This window comes from Pimephales promelas, chromosome 3 (assembly GCF_988280905.1).
Source record: "Pimephales promelas chromosome 3, fPimPro1.hap1.1, whole genome shotgun sequence".
Classification (NCBI taxonomy): domain Eukaryota; kingdom Metazoa; phylum Chordata; class Actinopteri; order Cypriniformes; family Leuciscidae; genus Pimephales; species Pimephales promelas.
In genome coordinates this window covers 37,888,787-37,910,000 of record NC_142771.1, presented here as the reverse complement: position 1 = coordinate 37,910,000, position 21,214 = coordinate 37,888,787, and the positions used below count along the sequence as shown (strand labels likewise).

At 37.3% G+C, this 21,214-nt stretch overlaps 2 protein-coding genes across 2 annotated transcripts in view; one reads left to right on the top strand and one right to left on the bottom strand.

The window, feature by feature from the left end:
* recql5 (RecQ helicase-like 5) overlaps positions 1 to 20,161 on the bottom strand; it is a 36,758-nt gene extending 16,597 nt beyond the window's left edge. Inside the window, exons 1-8 of the mRNA XM_039654128.2 lie at positions 19,997 to 20,161; positions 19,759 to 19,880; positions 17,253 to 17,768; positions 16,888 to 16,984; positions 16,676 to 16,787; positions 13,968 to 14,130; positions 13,807 to 13,889; positions 1 to 95 (exon numbers count right to left, since the gene is read on the bottom strand). The exon at positions 1 to 95 is cut by the window's left edge and continues 124 nt beyond it. Coding sequence (XP_039510062.2) covers positions 1 to 95; positions 13,807 to 13,889; positions 13,968 to 14,130; positions 16,676 to 16,787; positions 16,888 to 16,984; positions 17,253 to 17,768; positions 19,759 to 19,880; positions 19,997 to 20,090 — 1,282 coding nt within the window. The 5' untranslated portion in view covers positions 20,091 to 20,161. The remainder of the gene's footprint in view (positions 96 to 13,806; positions 13,890 to 13,967; positions 14,131 to 16,675; positions 16,788 to 16,887; positions 16,985 to 17,252; positions 17,769 to 19,758; positions 19,881 to 19,996) is intronic.
* On the top strand, positions 4,966 to 13,552 carry smim5 (small integral membrane protein 5). Its single transcript, XM_039654133.2, has 3 exons — positions 4,966 to 5,159; positions 12,159 to 12,282; positions 12,711 to 13,552. Exons 2-3 carry the CDS (start codon positions 12,165 to 12,167, stop codon positions 12,800 to 12,802), a joined length of 210 nt encoding a protein of 69 aa, XP_039510067.2. The 5' UTR covers positions 4,966 to 5,159; positions 12,159 to 12,164; the 3' UTR covers positions 12,803 to 13,552.
* Positions 20,162 to 21,214: the final 1,053 nt, after the last annotated feature.

Genomic DNA, 21,214 nt, shown 5'->3' with positions numbered 1-21,214 from the left:
CGCGGACCAGTTTGGGGTCACGGCAGAAGTCACATGACCCAGCGCAGTCGGGCTTCTGATTGCCAAAAAACTGTGAGATAGTGGCGTGTCTGCACCTGGAAATCAAGAACGACGGAACGATTTAACGGAAGCAAACAATACATGTTATTATTATTATTATTATTATCATCCACGTTTGTTCTGAATGAAAATGCAATTTCACTCTCTGCCAGTAGGTGGCGCTTATGCAGAAATATAGCATTACCCTGGTAAACTGTTTACCACACAGCTGGATTTGATAGTACTGCGCACACACAATTTATTGAGACAGACAAGCAGTTTCAGCGGCAAGTTCAAACTAGACAGAGATTACAGAGATTACATTACAGAGATACGGTATACAGTCATATCAGTTATTACACAGCCTTTCGCCACATACGTAATTATGAGGATAAGAGATATTGATTTGAATTGAAACCGTTTTAAAATCATTCCTGTTTGTTTCTCATAATCCAACAGTGTACAAAACACTAGTCGCGAAATGGCAGCATCTACGTTTGTATGGAACGAGAGAGAGCGAGTCCACGATACTGGATGAAACAAAATATTGATTTGACTGAGTTTGAATATTTTCTTAGCTCACCAAACGCCAAGCTTCCACGAAGCAAAACCGAGCAAGCGTATAGCGCTGATGACTTTAGTAACCCAGAAGAGCCTGTGTTATGTGTTTTCAGCGGTTAACTGGGAATACCATACCACTGGATGGCGCTATTGACCAATCAGAATCAAGTATTCCACAGCGCCGTCTAATAACGAACAATATTTTACATGACGGTTGATGCTCAGGGCAGCCATTTTGGATTCTGAAGTTGGGGTTGTTGCGGTTCCCAGAGTTTCCCAGGCGCAACTCTGACTTGAGGACATTCCAGTTAAAAGTTCCTACTGGGAACTAGGAATTTCCTACTTCCGAGGACAAACAACACACTTTAAGCAATCGCTCGGCATAAATGCGCGGTATTCATTGAATAAATGAATCTGAAAAGCATCACTACACTACTGATAATAGACAACTGACCTTTTTTGCCCACAAAACCTTACAATGTTTGAGCAGAATTTTTATTTCAACAAACTTTGAGGACCATTAAAAGCCAACGGGCTCCTTCTGACTGAGTCAAAGTTTTCCGTCGCTCAACGACTTTGACCAACCATCGGCTTGGCGTATTAGGGCCTTTGAACAAACACCCATGCTGGTCACTAGCTATGCTTACATCCAAAGTTGCAAATTTAACTTAAGCGCAAAATTGGAATATCGTATAAAACGTGCGAATAAAGCACCGTTTCCATCCAGTCCGCCAATGAGAACAAAATCGCCACTTATTGATAAATTGGCGCTAAAAACCCCAAAAAATAAAAGATGCTGTTATAGTAGAAACTAGGGCTGGGTAATAAATATCGATTTCTCGATATTAATCGATTCTCAATTTTACGAACCGATATCGATTGTTAAATCTCAAGAATCAATTAGTCATCCTGTTTCATTTGAATGAATGGATCATTGTATCGCGGCTGCGCGCATCCAAAAAAATCGCAATAATCTTTGTCCTTTGTTACTATTGATATGAAACAAAGTCTCAATTTTCAAATTACGTCCATTTCCTTTAGAAATTCAAAAACATAAATAGTGTTTTGGCGCTGCGGCGTGAGATCGTGAGCATTTTGCTAAATATATATACCATATTATGTGCATTATAATCTTAATGTTCTTCAATATTTAATGCATATTTGAATAAATGTTTTTTTTTCAAGTTTTTATGACATCCACCATTTAAATGTTTATATTTCATATAATCTTCTTATTATAAAAATAAATAAAAGTGTATTTTAAGTGTTTGTATAGCTACAAAACAGTTCATTATTACCTTCATATTAGGCTAATGAAGCCTATAGGCTACAACTAGACTCCCATAGTTTACAGCATTAGTTAAGAGATTTGATTTCCTTGAGAAAAATGGCCATTTATTGTAACTGATATCCAAAATAATCAATATTGAATCGAATCGTAATCGAATCGAATTGCAAGCTTGTGAGTCGAAATCGAATCGAATTGTGAAATTTGTCTCAATACCCAGCCCTATTAGAAACCTCTAATTTCGTATAAATTACTTCAGAACGCCCAGACGAAACGCAATAAAGTTATGCTATCCCCATCACGCAAAGTCACGTGACTTTTTAGATGCACAGAGGAATTTATTTGTTAAATGTGCTTCCATCGTAGTTTATGCGTATGTTTTCCTATTGGATAAAAAGTCCGACTCAATTGAGCTCATGCGCATTTTTGGAATTCATGCGCATTACGTGTTTCCATCCAGCGTTTTTTTATTTAATGCGATATCTTAAAATGTGCATAAAAAAAGATGGATGGAAACTGTCTGAGGCCCCATCCGAACTACTGTGTTTTTGTTTAAAAACGGAGACCTTTTGCTACGTTTGCACCTCCCGTACAGACTAAAACGGAAAAAACGAAGACCTAAAACGGAGAAGTTTAGAAACGCTGCAGCCCCGTTTCGCGTTTTGAATCTCCGGAGGGTGTTTTAGTGAAGACGGGACAAAACGGACGACTCTAGAAACGATGATGGAGAGGTTCACGCTCGACTCTATGATTGGGTGTCAGTCATGACGTGTCCTTCCCTGATTCGTCAGCCACCCATCACATGACCCGTTTCCTGTTTACACCGGCACGCGCAAGCCCAATGTTGGTGAATAGTCACGTGATCCGCGTTTTCAGTCGTTTTAATGTGGACGGAGATCAATTCTAATACGCAAATAAAACGCTGGTGTGGACGGAGATCGTATTCGTTTTAATTCTCCGTTTTTAAACGAAAACGCAGTAGTGTGGACGGGGCCTGATTTCACTGTACGTACGGGACACTGCCTCCTTTTGTGTTCATGTCAGAAAGAAAGTCAAAAGGGAGAGTAAATGATAACTTCTGTTTGAAAGTGTTCAAGTTTTTGGTGAAGTACCCTTTGAATGAAGAACAGAGGGTGTTTTCTGCAAAGTCTAACACATAAAGTGTGAACTCTAAAACAGAGACGTGCACTTCTCACTTGTCTCCTGTCAGGGTTTCAGGTTTCAGAGTCTGAAATAGTTGGTTGAGAGGCAGAACCCCCCTCCTCAAAACACATTCACATGGTCTGTCGCACAAAGACCATTACTCTGAGTGTTCACTACCACTCACACTGACCACGCTTCTCCCATTAGTGACTTCCTCTGAAGGCCTTCCTCCTTTCTCACTGTAGACGCTAGATATCTCAAAGCATATGCAACACATGTAAACAAATGCAGAAAAACCGATGCCACACTCAATTTATGACATGTTCCAAGCACACGCAACACTTCTCTTTTTTTTACTTATTTTTTTTTTTTTTATAAGTGTTACTTTGAAACATCACATTGTTTCACACTTATAAGGTGTGAAAGTGTCATCAGCTGTCGGACAGCAAATAAACTAACTATAAATAAAGTGAACATATCTGGGTCCAGGTTGATCCCTAAATCAAATAGATAGTGTTTTTCCATAAGGAAATGGGATACACTTTATTCTACGGTGACACTGTCACAGTGCAATTATACAAACAAGAACTGAGTAATACTAATTACGTATTAAGTAATTACTATATAATTTGGGTTAGGTTTAAGTTCTAGTTCTTAGAGTTAGTAATATAGTTTTACTGTAAATATATATATATATATGCATGTATATATATATAATTTTGTTTTATATATCTTTTAATATGTGTAATAGGGACACTGGAAAATAAAGTGTTACAGGAATATTAAGCCTATTTTATGGATGATGAAGATTTTTTTTGCTTTGTCTAAGAATTTATCACCCAATTCTCTAGAACTTAAAATATATAAATGTAACTAGGACATATTTGAATAGTAAATTGTTTTCGCTAAAATTTATGTCGATTTCAATAACTGTAAAAATATAAATAACTAGGCCTAATAATCAAAATACAATACAAATAATAATGTAAAAAATTATATGCTCCAAAAATAGGCTTCATTGTCTTTTTTAGGCAAAATTCTTGTATATAATTATTATTAAATATTAAAATAATTTTTTTTCTGACTGTGCGGTTCAGTCATTTTCTTTTTTTTTTCTTTTTTTGACAAAATATTTTTACGTTTTCTTTTTTACTTCATCGGACTGGTATGAAACAAAGGTTTTGTGTTCACACTTGTGTTCCTCGCGGCCAAAAATGACGGCATTGAAAATGAATGGGAGACGAATTTCATCTTCTAGTGGAGACGTGTGGTACTGCGGCCAGACAAAATCTGACTAAAAGCTCATTTGTCGGAGATATCAAGCACAATATTTAGAACACAATTTTCTTAGATTTATGGCTTTGATTTTCTCACAAAATAATATTAAAACATGATTTGTAATATATGTTTTCATAGCAATAAACTTAAACTTCTTTTTAAACTTTATTCACATTATCTGCCATGTGCCGTCTTAAAAAAAGAGACCAAACTCAAGTCTGTGCTCCAAACCATTCAAAATTTTAAAAAAGTGAATAAATGGATCATAACTACTACATAAATATAATTTAGTACTGTAAAAAATATTAAATAAACATTAATCGAAGTAAAAAATAAAAAATTAATTTCATTCAACAAATAACAAAAAAATATCTGTTTGATTTTTTACCTCCACAAGAGGAGCACCAGAGGGTTAACAACACATTATATAAGAAATATTGATGAGTGCTATTGAAAAACAAATGTCCTACTTTTTAGGTCACTTGTTTTCTTAAATGCAGAGCACGCACACACACACACACAGTCAGTTTCAAAAGCTCTTCAAGACTTTGTTTGACAAAAAGAGGAGGAAAAACTGTTTCCACAGTGATTTGAGGGGAGGAGAAAAGACGGGGCCAGACAAAAAGGGGGTGGCGATGGATGTGGTAAACAGAGAGAGAGAGAGAGAGAGAGAGAGAGAGAGCTACACAGCCCAGCCCAAAAGACTCGTTATACTGGAAAACTCAAAGACCGTAGGCCAAACACATCTGAGAGACACTCAACAACTGTATGACGGGACAGGGCGCTCTAACGGACCAAGCTCACAAACCAGGACAGATACAGGGGACGTGAACTACAAAGTGGATCAAAGGTAAGCGGAGCAAGATCTGCGTGTGTGTGAGTGTGTTTGGAGTGACCGTGAGCATTAAAATAAAAACTTGGTCTTAGTCTGTAAATCAAAAACTTCCAAAAACATGAGACATTTACAAGAAGAAATGAAGTGGAAAGTCGTGAGTCTGCAGCGTCCAGCAAAAGTGTTTGGACACACAAACCACACTTGAGTTTTGCCATTATTATAAAGTAAAGCTGGGTGATACATCCAATATAACCACTATTTTTGCCTGAAATATAAAAGTTAGCAACTTTGTGAAAAATGTAATGATTTTAATGCATCACATGCAGTGCACTTTCTGAAGAGTTGACTCACTATTCACAGGAACGACTGATTCACTTCCAACAATTGGTTTGCGTCATAATAGTGAAAAAAAAAAGTTGATAAAAATGCAGCGGTTCATTGTTCTTTCATGTCAGATCTGGTCCATTATATAATATAAACAGATGCAACTTTTGATTGAAACGATGTAGGAAATCTTGAAATTAGCATTACGTTTATCAAATGCTTTAGAAGTATTTCTCATTGTTAGTTGATGTCAATGTAGTTTACTAACGTTAACAAGTGGAGCCTTATTGTTAAGTAACTATGCATTGTTATATAGGAGCATAATAATAAAAATGATTCCATGTCATTCTTCGATCAACATCTCTTGATTTTAGCGTTTTTCAAACATTTCCAAAAACGATGATTGCTAGTTCATAACCCTAAAAATATCGCACTTGATATATTGTCAGACTGGGACACTTTGTGCTTGTGAAATATTAATTAATAAATAAAATGATCATGAACTCGAACCGACGGTGAAGAAAAGTGAAGGTCTTGCAATTTTGTGGTCTAATATGAAGTGTCAAATTTAACATATTACAAAATTTGATTTACAATTGCAGAAGCTAATTCACATAATGTTCACAAAATATGATTTGCAACCGAATTAAAACTCAGATTGCTTTTTTCAGATTCAATATTTTTGCACATTCCTGATGTTTCGACATGTACGAACTGATTGTTGAATCCGTCATATGCATGAATCAATATTTGCGTGAGACTTTACATCGATAAAAAATTGGCATTTTCTTTTTTTTGGACAAACTTTAACCAATCAGATAACAGTTTCAGTCTAACAAATCAAAATATGCTTTGCTCAATGCTTTGACTCAAGAAGCACAACTTTGCATGTGCCTTCACGCAACAAAAACAACTTTTTAATATGAAGAAAATGTTAATTCACTTTTATGCCAGTAGGTGGCGTTTCATAAACACACTCACGTTATTACGCATTGTAATAACGCTTTTGAAGACCGTCATTTACTTTTAGACATACAGAATATAAAACCTTCCACACAATACTAATCGGATAGGCATGAGTCACATGACTGATATTTCAGTGCCAGAACGACAGGTAAACATCATCATAATCAATCAATAATACATTGCACAAGTATTGGATTATGAACTGCTCTGAATCCCCTCCGCATTTTTACTTTAAAGCTCCATATTCATGTTATTCATCGTGATTCCTGTTTTGTTTTATTAAAATAATTAAGACTGTTTGAGATTCAAGACTTGGTATGGCCTTAAATTTGCAAGACTTATTAGTTAAAGACATCGTTAAAATAGTCCAAGTGACTACAGTGGTTCAATCCTAAGTTTATCAAGCAACGAGAACACTTTTTGTGCGAAAAAACAAACAAAAACAACGACTTTATTTCAACTATTCATTTCCTTCTCTGTGGGCCACGAGTCAGTTAAACTAGGGTGACTACGCTCACTATTGGCCGACACTGGTCATGTGTGTGATGCGTGACGTACAACAACAGAAGCTTACGCTGTTACACTAGTGAACTCACTCGAGGCCCACAGAGAAGGAAATTAATAGTTGAATAAAGTCGTTATTTTTGTTTGTTTTTTGCGCAACTTCTAATAAGTAATTAATTAGTTATTAAAGAGTAACTAAACACTTAACCAACTTTTTTTAGTTAATGATCTGTAAGAATGGATCTTTATTAATACCCGTCATTGATTCGAGTAACCTTTTTGACATTTGTGTATAAAGTGTTTTATTTACAATATATGGTGTAAAAACGTCTTAGTGCCGCCCTCTTCAGGTTGAACGGTGGCTACTGCAGTTGAATTTTCCTATTGGATGTTCCGCATTTCGTGACGTACGCAGGTTTCAGCTCACCACGCGAGCTACGCCCTTGGCAGTATAAAAACCAGCTTGTTTCGTCAAAACCACTGTAGCGAGTCAGGAGTTGGAATTGTGAGGATTGAAAACGATCAGGATAGAGTGGGTGGAGTCAGGCTCTGACCAGGGGTTTAGTTACCCTTTAATTACTGACAGAACTTTCATTTTTGAGTGAACTATCCCTTTAATGGCTGCGTCTGAAATCGCATACTCTCCTGAGTAGGTACTTAAAGGAACACTCCGACTTTTTGGGACTTTAGCCTATTCACCTTACCCCCCAGAGTTAGATAAGTCCATACATACCTTTTTCATCTCCGTGCGTGCTATAAGTCTGTTTGACGCACCCACCGCTAGCCTAGCTTAGCACAAAGACTCGATGTGACTGGTTGCAGCTTTCATACTAATAATGAGTGGCAAAATAACGCAAACGTTTTCCTATTTACATGTTGTGATTTGTATAGTCACATAATGTACAAATAACAAAGTCAAATGAGACACAGACATCTTTTAACCGTATAAAACCTGGGAACTATTCTCTGAAGGCGAAGCACTGCTACTTTGACGGCGTAATAACCGCATCACCGGAGACACGCCGTGGTGAGGAGCGGAGAGTTCGCTCGGTGTTTGGGTAATAGAGTCAGCAATTTATAAATAGTAAAAGCGTAGTTTAGAGTCATGGGTTTTCGCTCTATTGTAAATAGCTGCGACTGTAAACAGGGGAGGTAATACCATGTTTCACAGAATTCCAACTAAAAACGCTGACTGGATGAAGAAATGGCTAACTTACTCTGGATATTTATCCAAACACACCTAAGATTATCAAGGGACATTACGTTTGCTCGGTACATTTCAATGAGGACGACTATTTTGAAAAAATGGAATTTGCCACACGGACCATAATGTGCTGAAGGATACGGCCATCCCATCGATAGCACAGACAGGACAAGTGGATCACCTGCGGCTGAGGTAAGTGTTCCGTTATGTTTTTAGATGACCTACTGTAACAGTGCCTTTAGCCAGATCTAATGTAACGTCAGTGACACTATTATATGATTAGGCTATGAATATGTTATTATCTTGATGCGGTGCGGACGCGCTTGGGGAAAAAAAACGAGCGCGTTGCGCGCGTTGAACTTGCACCCTGCGAGTGGCGCGCCTAGTAGCCTAAATTTGAAATAACCATGTAAATAACGAACTTGAGCGTGCAAAAGGGTACGATAGGCTGTGAGTTCATTGTGCAAAAACAATTTGTGCTATTACTTTCCCCTTATTCTATCCTATAGTAATGCAATACTGTATATTATATAGGCTACTGTTGAATACATTTGGTTCAGCTAATAAATTGCATTTAAAATATATTGATTCCTGTAATAATAATTATTTATTCATGTGATATTTATAAATCTGGGTGCGTTTTTGGTTGGAAATCAATGAAACATGGTACTGTATTACCTGGTCTCCCCTGTTTATTGTCACAGCTCATACAATAAAGCAAACACCCATGATAAACTATGCTTTTCTATCTAACGTTAGTAATTGCTGACTCTTTATTCCAACGCTGAGCGAAGCGAACTCTCTGCTCCTCGTCACGGTGCGTCTCAGGTGATTGTTATCACTCTGCCCAAGTAGCAGTGCTTCCCCTTCAGAAAATATAGTATTTATATGGTCAAAAGATGTCTGTGTCTCATATGGCCTTGATATTTGCACACTCTGTGACTATACAAACCACAACATGTAAATAGGAAAACGTTTGCGTTATTTTGTCACTCATTTGGATTAGTATGAAAGCTGCAACCATTCACATCCAGTCTTTGTGCTAAGCTAGGCTAGCGGTGGGTGCGTCAAACAGACTTATAGCACGCACGGAGATGAAAAAGGTATGTATGGACTTATCTAACTCTGGGGGGTAAGGTGAATAGGCTAAAGTCCCAAAAAGTCGGAGTGTTCCTTTAACTTGAATAAGCACTTACCCTATTTAGTCAGCGCTATAAAAGCATGTTCTAAATAGTATGAATGTAATCTGTACATATTACATCAGGGGCCGGTTTCACAAAGCTATTTTAGACCGGTCTATAGTGTTAGACAAGTTTCACAAAGATAAAGACTGACTTAATTTAGACAGCTTACCCCCAGGCTAACTCAGGTCTAAGACTCTGTTACCTTGGCAACCAGCAGTAACAATTAGTTGCACTACAAACAGCCGAAAGAAAAGGGAAAACGAAACAGAACTAGAACAGAATGACATTCATACAGTCATCGCATTCGATACAGGACCATCTAATCTCAGTTTAACGGGAAACAGTGCTGAGGAGGATGATTCTTTCATCAGCAGAGTTTATACAGCGATGGCACACCCAACCGCGTCTCTCCTGTGGAAACACACCCACGACGCTGCAGAAATGTAATGACAAGCTCAACTAGCAGGTTCTGTTTTTTCTAGCTTCATTTTACAGCAAAACCACAGGAAACATTCTGCCAGGCCTCGGGTCTCAACTACAGCCATTTACTGGACTAATAACTGCCAACGCAAATGGGACAAATTTATATAAACAAAATAATAGTTCTCATATGCTTAAAACAGCCTTTTGTCAATACAGAGTTTGCATCATGCCTCTGAGAAATGCTAATCTATTAACTTTAGCCAACAAAACATGAATACAACCTGTTTTTCCCCTAGATGTCCCCCAAATGTCCACAGGAAAATTTGTACTTATTTAAATAAATAAATAAATATATATATATATATATATTCAAATAAGTACAAATTTATATATATATTTTTTTTTAATCAAATCTATGGACACTCTTAGACCGTGTGTCCACCAAAGTGTTTTTCCACATGCCTGGCGTATGTTTTCAATTGTTTTCAATGGGAGCGCCACGTTTTTTTAACGCCATGACCGTAACGAGGCGCTGAGCATTTTTTTCACGCTGAAAAAAGCGTAAAAAAGCTGGCTGAAACTTGTAACTGATTTCGCAGATAATTTGTTTCATACTAAAAATGTATTTTTCATCCATTTTGTTCGGTTAGCTCTGCTGGTTGATGTCGTTGTACAGAAAGAATGTTGTGACAGTTGGTCAGTGTGGTATTAGTCCCGCCCCTCTTCCACTGTGATTGGACGGCTGGGTAAAAAGTGACAGTGATGAGCGCTGCATTTTATCCAAAGTTGAACATTTTTCAACTCCCAGCGACCAGTAAAAAAATGCTGGGCGCTCAGCGCTTCAACGTGAAAAAACCGCTCAGCGCCTCGTTACGCTCATGGCGTTTAAAAAACGCGGCGCTCCCATTGAAAACAATTGAAAACGTACGCCAGGCACGTGGAAAAACGCCTAGGTGGACACACTAACAACAATGAGGAACATTTACATGAAACCATTTTCAACTAAAAACAGAAAATCCTTTTTAGCCGTTCATTTACATGAGTTTTGGGGACCTGAAAACGCAAACTTTTGAAAATGGGTTTCGAAGTGCAAGTTTTTGAAAAAGACATCGTTTTTCTCTCCGCATTAACTACTAAAACGTGTATCTGTGAAAACGGTGATGTCATGCGCATATATATTACGTGTTCGTTCTATATGCGTTTCTTTACAAAGTGACATCGCCAACTACTGGCCAGGTGTGATTAATACAGCGGTGGATCCGCATGAACAGGATCATTTTGACAATGCTGTCGGCCTGTCGCCTGTTTGCTAAAAAACATTTCCATTTTTAGTACATTGCAGCTGTGCAAACATGCCCTAAAATAGTCATAGCACAATTAAAATAATTAAATTTCACGATTTCACGAGTTTTAAAAAACTCTTTTTAATGGAGCCAGTGCTATGGCATTATGTTTTATTGTCATTTATTAATTGCTGTGTGATTTAACATCTTGCCAATGGACAACAGTTGAAAATTAGCCTGCTAGCTAATTAGCCTGCATAAATGTTAATTAATGTGCACCGTCCTAAAATAAATAAATTAAATGTAACCCATGATTTTACATATGGATTTTAATTGAAAACTCATATAATTGGTATCAAAATGCCCATGACACTTTAAAATTATTATTTTTTTTTTTATGGTCTAGAGATATCACTTTTAAAATGAAGCTTCTTCATACATTATATCCAGGTTTTAAGACCATGTGAATACTGTTCTTCAAATAAAAAATTAAAATAAAAACCCTTTTTGAGGGAGAGGGGAAATTAAATGAGAAATGTCTTAATATTTACATTTTTAAAGCTTATTTTGAAGCTAGTTTTGTCTTATTTTAAGTCATTTTGAGGCCCGGCACCCTGCCACAGATCAAAGATGTGCTATTTGATTTCAGATCGTATAATCATATAATAATCAACATAATTATATATTATAGTCAGTCATTTTTGACTGTTAAACTGTACACTACAAAACATTGAAATAATAATAAACAGGCAGCTGAGGTCACCATAAATAATTATAAAATAAAATTGTTAAAAATAATAGTTAAAAATATAAAAATAATAGTTAAAAAATACAGTAAAAATGATGTTACAGAACAGCTTACAGTTTAAAACCGTTGTCATTTAAACAACAACAGCAACACTATTCAGCTGAATCAGCAAGACCACACACAACAGCTTTCCACTGTGAATAATAAGGTGATTTGCCCTTTTACATTTACAAAAACGGTATATTTAAACTGTAAAACTACATAAAATGTATAAGGTTAGATCTATTGCAGTTTTGAACTTGCCTTTAACCAATCAACAGATTTTTACAGTCGCATTTGTACAGTTAAAATTGTGATCACTTGTGTGCTTGTGTTCAGGCCAGGATGGGCGCTTCAGAGGACATGATGGGAATCCTCCAGAGCGTCTGGACCAAACTGCAGGCTCTCCCCCAGGAGCACTACCTCACACAGACGGCGTTCGTCATCATCCTGCTGTTCTTCTGTAAGCGCCGTCTTCTTCCTACACTGGGCTGTCATTACGTCTCCAACACGAGGCGGAGGGGCTATAAGAGGCTCTGCTGTGATTACAGGCCTCCACATCCATATTTATCCTGCTATTTTAGTGAGCGCACTGCACTCTAATTGTGGGACTGTAGTTGTTAAAGTAAGGGTTTCTGACATCAGAGTCGCCGTTTTTTTGTAACTGCGAAGAAAGTTCTCAAACTTACAGTTTTATAGTATACGTAGCACTTACTTTTACTATACAATGACCTCACTTTAGATTCCTTAACAGCCTGACATAAAGGTTAAAGTCAACATGAAATATTGGAGTATTTATTACAAATTGTCATGGTCTGTCTGAATACTCGATTCTGATTGGCTGGAAGGTAGATCCAGTTAGTAAATCTGCATGTTTTCTTCCTCTTCCAGTGACATTCATCACTCTGCTCGTGATTGGATGTGTGTACGGCTGCTGCGGCTGCTGCACTGGCGGGTCCAGAAACAAAGTCTCTGCCGTCTGAAACACGGCGATACAAGCACACCACAATGGGCCAAAATAAAATCTAGTGGAGTTTGATAGTTTTGTTTGTGACCGCTGTGATATACTGCACATTACAGTAATACAATTCAGCCACTGTGAAGCTGCATGAACACACACCACGCATCTCTACAGTCACGAAGCAGAAACAAGCATCTGGCTGAGGATCATGGACCCCTTAATCATGGAAGTCACAAACAAACACTAAATTCCCAACCCCTGTCATTATATGAACGATGAACCACTGTGAAACCAGTGGCCGCCCTCTGCTGGACACTAATGCAGTCACGGATGGAGATGCAGGAACAAGAGATCTCCGGGCAATACCATTCAAAAGTGTGGGGCCAGTAAGATTAGCCAGTGCAAAGGCATTAAATTGATCAGAAGTGTCAGTAAAGACACGTATTATGTTCTAAAAGGGACTTTCTATTCATCAACGAATCCTGAAAACTGTCTCAGTTTTCACTAAAATCGGAAAGATTGCGCAAAAAAACTGCTTTGATAATCATAAATGTTTCTTAAGCAGCACATCAATGATTTCTGAAGGATCATGTGACACTGAAGACCAGAGTAATGATGCACATTTTACAGCTATTTTAAATTGTAATAATATTCCACAATATTGCCGTTTTAACTTGATCAAATAAACGCAGTCTTGGTGAGCAGAAGAGACTTCTTTCAAAAACATGAAAAAACCCCAAACTTTTGAAAGATAGTATCTGATTTTTTTTTTTTTAATGTATTACTTAATACTACTATGATGTTGTGCTAAACAGAGGAAACTGGACCTGAGACGCTGGAGAAATAAAATGTAAATAACCAAATATGCTTAACAAAAAAACAAAAAAAAAATTAATCTTGTGTATTTTTTATCTTGATTCAAATTAAATGCATTTTATGCATATAAAGTGATACAAAATATTCATGCATGTTATTTGTTTTGTTTTATTAAACATATATTACGCCGTCGTCTGTGTTTGGACTCACCCTTCTTGCTCACAAAAAGCAACCATCGCCTCGAAGTCCTGAATGGGCGCCTTGTCCTGCTCTTTCTGCGCTCCTCGCCTCTCCTGAATTCAGACACAATGAATGTCCACCTGTAAGTGCTCAGAAGTATGAAGACGTCCGGATGGGATGCTGTTCCTGACCTGTTTGCGCGCGATATCCTTGCGGATGAGGAAGCCGAGCTGGTCCCTGTCTTTGTGGGAGTAGTAAATCCTGCAGGACGACGGCAGTCCGTCTCGGCCAGCTCGCCCCGACTCCTGATAGTAACTGGCCAAAGATTTCGCCACGTTCCAGTGAACGACAAACCTGAAAGCATACACACGCAACATCAAACACAGTCAAGCACAGATGCGAGAAAATGAGCTTGTCTGAAATGTCTACAGATTCATCAACTCTTCGAAAAATTGTAAAAAAAATTGTTTTTTGTTGTTTTTTTACTTTCTCAGAAACACACAAAAAAAATCATGGGCATGAGTCAAAAAGTTTTTTTTTTGTTTTTTTTTTTGAGTAAAACACATTTTGTAAAATATAAAAATAATTAATAAAAATATTGAAAAGTATTTGTGCATTTTTTATAACAATAAACTTAAAATTCTATACTATTTTTTTCACTTCAGCAATAATCTCTAAAATCTGCTCTAAAACATTCCAGATTTACGACTGGATTAATTTGGAAATGTAATTCAGTCCCTCCAGAAAAACGCGATTATGCGATCGCTGAATTCAATGCAAAATCAGCCAAAGTCCGCATATTTATGCGGGGGCCGCATTTTTTCAAATACGCCGCACTTTCGCCGCATAAATTGCCGATTTCCGTGCAAAATATGCGGGGTTTGCATAATTTCATAATTCTCGCATTTTCGTTGCAAAAAAAGTCACATGTATCTTAGCAGAAAGTTGAAAAATGTTGCGTTTGCTTCACACAAGAGCAGCCATTTCCCTCTGTTTCCATGGGAACGTTATGAAGTGACGCAATTACGCGACGCCAGACAGACTCGCGGAGGCGATTGACATCTCACAAATCGAACTCGTATAACTGTCTGTCACACGTTCTACTGTCACATCGTTACTTAATAAACAACATAAGATAAAAGTAGTAGCATCAAACAGAAATTACCCGCACACATGGGGTGTTTGAGGCGCACATATAACACTGCAGAGAGTTCAACAAGGAGCGCGCAGCTCTTAAAGGGGCCACGCCTTATTTACACTCTTACAGTCTGAAATAAAACAAGATGAGAAATTAAATATTCCCAGCACTTTCTATGATGTAGTATGCTTGTTTATCAAAGGAAGTAATAAGAAATGATTTTTATATTAACAGGATGTTGGGGGAATCACTTTTTTCTCTTTTTCATCAAACCGCAATTTTTGCAAGTTCCCTCAATTTTTGCAAATTCCAGCAATTTCATCGCATAAAATTGCATAAATATCCCACATATTCCATGGCATTTTTAAAGAAAACTGGCCGCATAATCGATCAATTTTTGCCCGCAACAATCACACAAAAAAACTCTGGAAGGACTGAATACTATTATGGTAAATGTTAAATATAAATCGCAAATTTTTTCACAAATTTTTGGAAATTACCACCACAAAATCAGTCATTTTGATCGCAAAAATCACAAAAAAAAAATCGTGAAATCCTGGAGGGACTGGTAATTTTCATGTCTACATAAATATAATTTAGTACCATAAAATCGCCTAAAAGTACAAAATATTAAATTAAAAACATTATCGAATTAAAAAAAATAGCTCATTTTTGAAACACGTTTAGATTTATGGCTTTAATTTTCACATTTTTGAAACTTGTTTAGATTTATGTCTTCAATTTTCTTGCAGTTTTAGAGTAAAACATGTTTTGGACAAAATACATTTCATATAAAAATTGAAAATATTATTTTTGTGCATTTTTCATTAACTTAAACTTCTATAACATGTTTTTACGTTAACTTAAAAAAAAAAACTCATTTCTGACCGCCACACAAGGAGAACCAACTAAAAATTTTATTTAGGGACCATAGTCCTTTGCACCTCAAAAAAAAAGTAATAAATGAAGCTATGAAGCAGCACAACTGTTTTCAAAATTGATAATAATATTAAAAGTTTCTTGAGTATCAAATCCTCATATCAGAGTGATTTCTGAATGATCACATGACACTGAAGACTGGAGTAATGATGCTAAAAATTTCAGCTTTGATCACAGGAATAAATAACATTTAAACAGATATTCAAATAGAAAACAGCTACATTAAAGGGGCTATATGTAGGTTTTTACTTAAAAAAAATCTTTAAGATTGAGTCTTCATTTGTACATTTATGAGCCAACCATAATGTAATAGAAAGAATGACACCTTGACTGTCCACCAAGGTTGCCCCCAATTGCGAATTGGCGTGAAAATTCATAAAATGTGACGTCATGCGCGTTCTCGTCAACTTGGGCTTACATCCGTACGGCACCCATTAGTAAGCAGTAGTGTTTCAAATGGACGGAAAGAAGCGCCCAGCCTCCAGCACAATCTAGATACCCACGAAAACTCCTCGTAAAAAAAAAAAAAAAAAAAAAAAAGGTTATCTAGAGCGGCCAACAAGCGTGCGCACCGAGAACGAGCATAAGACTGGCTGCAGTTTCTCTAACGGCCACTGGTGTCAGTAACGGTTAGAAATTTCAGAACTTCCGCAATGCTCCTCTAAATTGTAATAATATTTCAGAATTGTACAGTTTCTACTGTGTTTCTAATCAAATAAATGCAGCTTTGGTGAGCAGAAGAGACTTCTTTCAAAAAAATAAATATATTCCACAGACTCCAAGCGTTTGAACATGAGTGTACACTTACGATGAGAAACTCACCTGACATTGGCCTTGTCCACTCCCATACCAAAACTGATGGTGGCCACAATAACAGGCACTTTATCAGCCATCCAGTCAGCCTGACTCTCCATGCGATCGCCCGCCTTCAGCCCTAGAGAGAGAGAGAGATCACAGGACCCAGAGTGAGCTTCCCATGCAAACACGCACAACAACAGAATACACAAACATCTATGAAGCACAATGAGGATCACCTGCATGGTAGGGCTTGGAGGAAATTCCCAGTTTAGTCAACTTATGAGCCACTTCCTCACAGCTCTCTCGGGTTCGACAGTAGACGATCCCACATCCCTGCAAAACAAAAACAGCTTTGAACATTATATCATCTTGGTTTATGTGTTTATAAACATCAAGGAATACTGTAGTTTAGCAAAAAATGGAAATTCATAATTTTCTCACGCTCACGTCACTGTATGATTGAACTTGCAAGCATACATTTTATTTTTATATTTTTTTTCCAATCTTATTGAATGGATAAAATGAAGCTTCATTGCTCTGAGAGGAAGTGGTACTGGTTGAGAACAGCATGAGGGCGAGTAAAACATAAACAGTGACTGACCTTTTCGGCAGCGTTTCCGCCCAGCGCCTCTTTAGCAAACGCAAGCAAGTGGACGTAAGGTTCAGGCAGCAGATCCCGGAATATCACGTCATACTTCAGGTTCTTCCGGAAAACCGGCGTGGCGAAATGGAGTGGCGAGCGCAGTTTGAGCGAGCGCTCGATGTCTTCCTGCACTCTCTTGGGCGCCGTGGCTGTGAGCGCTACGCAGGGAACGTCCCGCAGACGCGAGCGCAGGTCGCCCAGCTTCAGGTAGTCCGGGCGGAAGTCGTGCCCCCACTGGGAGACGCAGTGAGCTTCGTCCACCGCCAGACACGCCAGGAGACCGCGCGAGCACAGCGAGCCCAAGCAGGGCTGGAAGGACGGAGACGCCACCATCTCGGGAGTGATGTAGAGCAGCTTGAGCCGAGGTCTCTCGCTCTCCAGATCCGCCAGGATCTGCCGGCGCTCAGCCAAGGGAAGCTTGGAGTTGATGGATCGTGCGGGAACATTGAGAGCTTTCAGGTGCTCCACTTGATCCTGGAGAAACATGATGAATCAACACACGCTTACAAAGATCATTTCTCACTCATGTAAACTAGTGATTGACTCGTATTTAAATTAAAGGAGTAGTTACTTTTGAAAAACTTTTGCTGATAATTTACTCACCCCCATGTCATCCAAGATGTCCATGTCTTTCTTTCTTCAGTCGAAAAGAAATTAAGGTTTTTGATGAAAACGTTCCAGGGTTTTCTCCATATAATGGACTTCAGTGGGAACCAGACGGTTCAAGGTCCAAATGACAGTTTCAGTGCAAACTGTTGAAAGGGTTTTAAACGATTCCAGACGATGAATAAGGGTCTTATCTAGCGAAACGATTGTTCATTTAAAAAAAAAAAGTGTAAGTTTTATAAGCTCAAATGGTCGTCTTGCGCTGTTCTGTGATGCGCGTTCGTGACTCTCCTGTTCATCAAAATGAACAAATCTTTTTCTGAGTCAATTTGTTCGTTTCGTTCGTTGAATGAACCAAATGACTCGAAAAAAGATTTGTTCGTTTTGATGAACGAGTTCGAACAGGAGAGTCACGAACGCGCATCACAGAACAGAGCAAGGTGAGCATTTGAGCTTATAAAACTTAAACTTTGTTATTTATTTATTAAATGAGCGATCGTTTCGCTTGATAAGACCCTTATTCATCGTCTGGAATCGTTTAAAGCCCTTTGAACAGTTTGCAGTTTGCACTGAAAGTGTCTTTTGGACCTTGAACCGTTTGGTTCCCACTGAAGTCCATTATATGGAGAAAAATCCTGGAATGTTTTCATCAAAAACTTTAATTTCTTTTCGACTGAAGAAAGAAAGACATGGACATCTTGGATGACATGGGGGTGAGTAAATTATCAGCAAAAGTTTTCTTTAAAGTGAACTACTCCTTTAAGGCCAGACACTACAGGCAAAAACTGTGTTTTAATGCATCTGTCAATTTTGAGATTTTGGGCATTTCATAAAGTGTTTTTTTTTTTTCAACTAGTGGACAGAAAACATCCAAAATACACTTTTACCTGCATCTTTTAGAGCACTTTATCTATTTGCATTTTTAGATATCAATTACAGTGTATATTTTAAAAATTATGAAGAGTTTCCTCCTACATTGAGCCAGAAATCTACACTTCAGTAACACTTACATATACAAAACTTCAGTTTTATTCTGTACATATCCCAAACATTTTGAAAGGCAGTGTGTATATATATATATATATATATATATATATATATATACACACACATTTATTTTATTTTTTTTATAATTATAATATCTTAATCTTCCAGTGGCCCCTGGTTGAGAACCGGTTTGCTAAACTCTTCTGCAGTAAATTAAGTGCATGTCATTGTTCACTTATAATGTGAACCCACACATGGACTACTAGACTATATTACTGTTATATATATGGAGCTCAATAATCACTCTTGGAAACACACAATAGTGTGTAGATGATGACAGAGGCTGCGTCCGAAATCACACAGTCTCTTGAGCAGGTGCTTATTTTGAATAAGTAATTACTTCACCGACAACTGCTAAAAAAGTATATTGTATTATAGTTCGAGTGTGTGTAGAATGAATATAACCTTGATGTACTACATACGCCGTGTAGACATTATCATTGTCAGTTGCGTAGTCATTGTCAGTCAGTATACACACTCTCAGTATCTCATCGGAAGTAGAAGATCATCCGGGGACTTTTTACCTCTTTAATGACTAAAAGTACTTATTTTGCCTACTATATGTTAGGAAAGTATGCGATTACAGATGCAGCCAGAATTTACCTTTTTTGATAATTATTCCTTTATATCACGGTGTATCAGCTGATGGCAATTATCTCAAAACAGTCCAATATTGTCTGGCCAATAACACTAATGCAAACCATAGTTTGCTTATGAACCGTATGAAGGCTATTGTGTGCCTGCAGCTTATCCATGCTGACAGACATGGCTTATATGTGTGGATGGGATGAGTTTTGTCAACAGGATTCACCTGTATGAGCGCGATGAGAGGAGAAATGACCAGAGTGATGCCGCTGGACAGAAGAGCAGGGAGCTGATAGACCAGAGACTTGCCTGCTCCAGTGGGCATACATACAAACACATCCCTGTCACCTGCGACACACACACACACACACATAAGGACAACAATAACAACACTACCGCACTACCATTCAGCGAGCTCCTGCCATTTATCCCATAATAACCCAGTGTAAATGTGTCATTGTCACCCTTCAGCACTGCTTTCACGGCATCTTCCTGCTCCTGAGAGCGAAACCTGTCGAATCCGAAGTGCTTCTTTAGCGCCCGGTGAATGGCACTCATTATAACTACATCAACAAGCACAACATCTACTCAACTTTGCTTCATTGAGCTCTGTGTCGCGCGCAGATGGCGTCACGATGTGACGCAAATATACTGCGTTGGTTTGAGTTTCGTTTTGTACTTTACTCCAATTTAGCCATCAATCGCATTTTAAGTTTTTTTTTTTTCAACGACTATTAGAAATGCTTTTTTTTTACCTATCTGAAAAAAAATATATATAATTAGTTTTCTGATGATGCCCTTAACAATATTTAGAAATTAATTAAATGAATTGTTCACTTAAAAATGAAAATTCTGGCATTTTTAACTCAACCTCAAGTTGTTTCAAACATGTATGAAATTATTTATTCTGCTGAACACAATTGGAAGATATTTTGAATGTAACTAAACCGTTGATGCACCCCATTGACTTCCATAGTAGTACTTTTTTCTACTAGGGAAGTCAATGGGAAATCAACTTTAAAAAAAAATACTTTTTAGAACTCTTTTTTTTTTTTAATTAATAAAAGGGGGTAGGGCCTAAATAATGTAATCGAATGGTAAACCATGGTATTCAATTGAAATGTTTGTGCATTTACTCAGTAACGAGAAATTACAGATTAGACACAATGTGGTTTTAGTCAAAACATATTAATTTATGACTATTTTATAAGCTTACATCCCACCCTCTGTCCAAACAGACCCGGGAATACAAAAGGTGTCAAGTTTTTAAATGCATTAAGTATATCATTTATGTTTTGTACTTGGATTGCTTGTTATTGTTAAAAAGCATGTTCCATAAATATTCCATATTTGTTGTGTACCTTTTCCTTTCCACTTTTACTTTAAAATTACGAACTTAAATAAAATGAATACATAATTAAGTTTAAATTAATAAAAAAGATGTATTTTTCTGGTGTAACACATTAAAATTCTATGTTCTAATTAATTCACTCAATTTAATAGTGTCTTGTTTTTACCAATCCCTGAATCATATCAACTCTAATAAATTCATCACTATTAGAGCATGCCACTCATTTGCATAAATAAAATCTTTAAATAAATACAAATGAGTAATATTTGACAGGTAAATAAGAGTGAACACACAGGGTTGAAGTTATTTCTTTTTATTATTCACATAAAGT

Excerpts from the sequence above, each read along its gene's own strand:
- smim5 (XM_039654133.2), top strand. The coding sequence starts at position 12,165 with ATGGGCGCTTCAGAGGACATGATGGGAATCCTCCAGAGCGTCTGGACC. Across the intron at positions 12,283-12,710 it reads CATCATCCTGCTGTTCTTCT|TGACATTCATCACTCTGCTC; the intron begins GTAAGCGCCGTC and ends TTCCTCTTCCAG.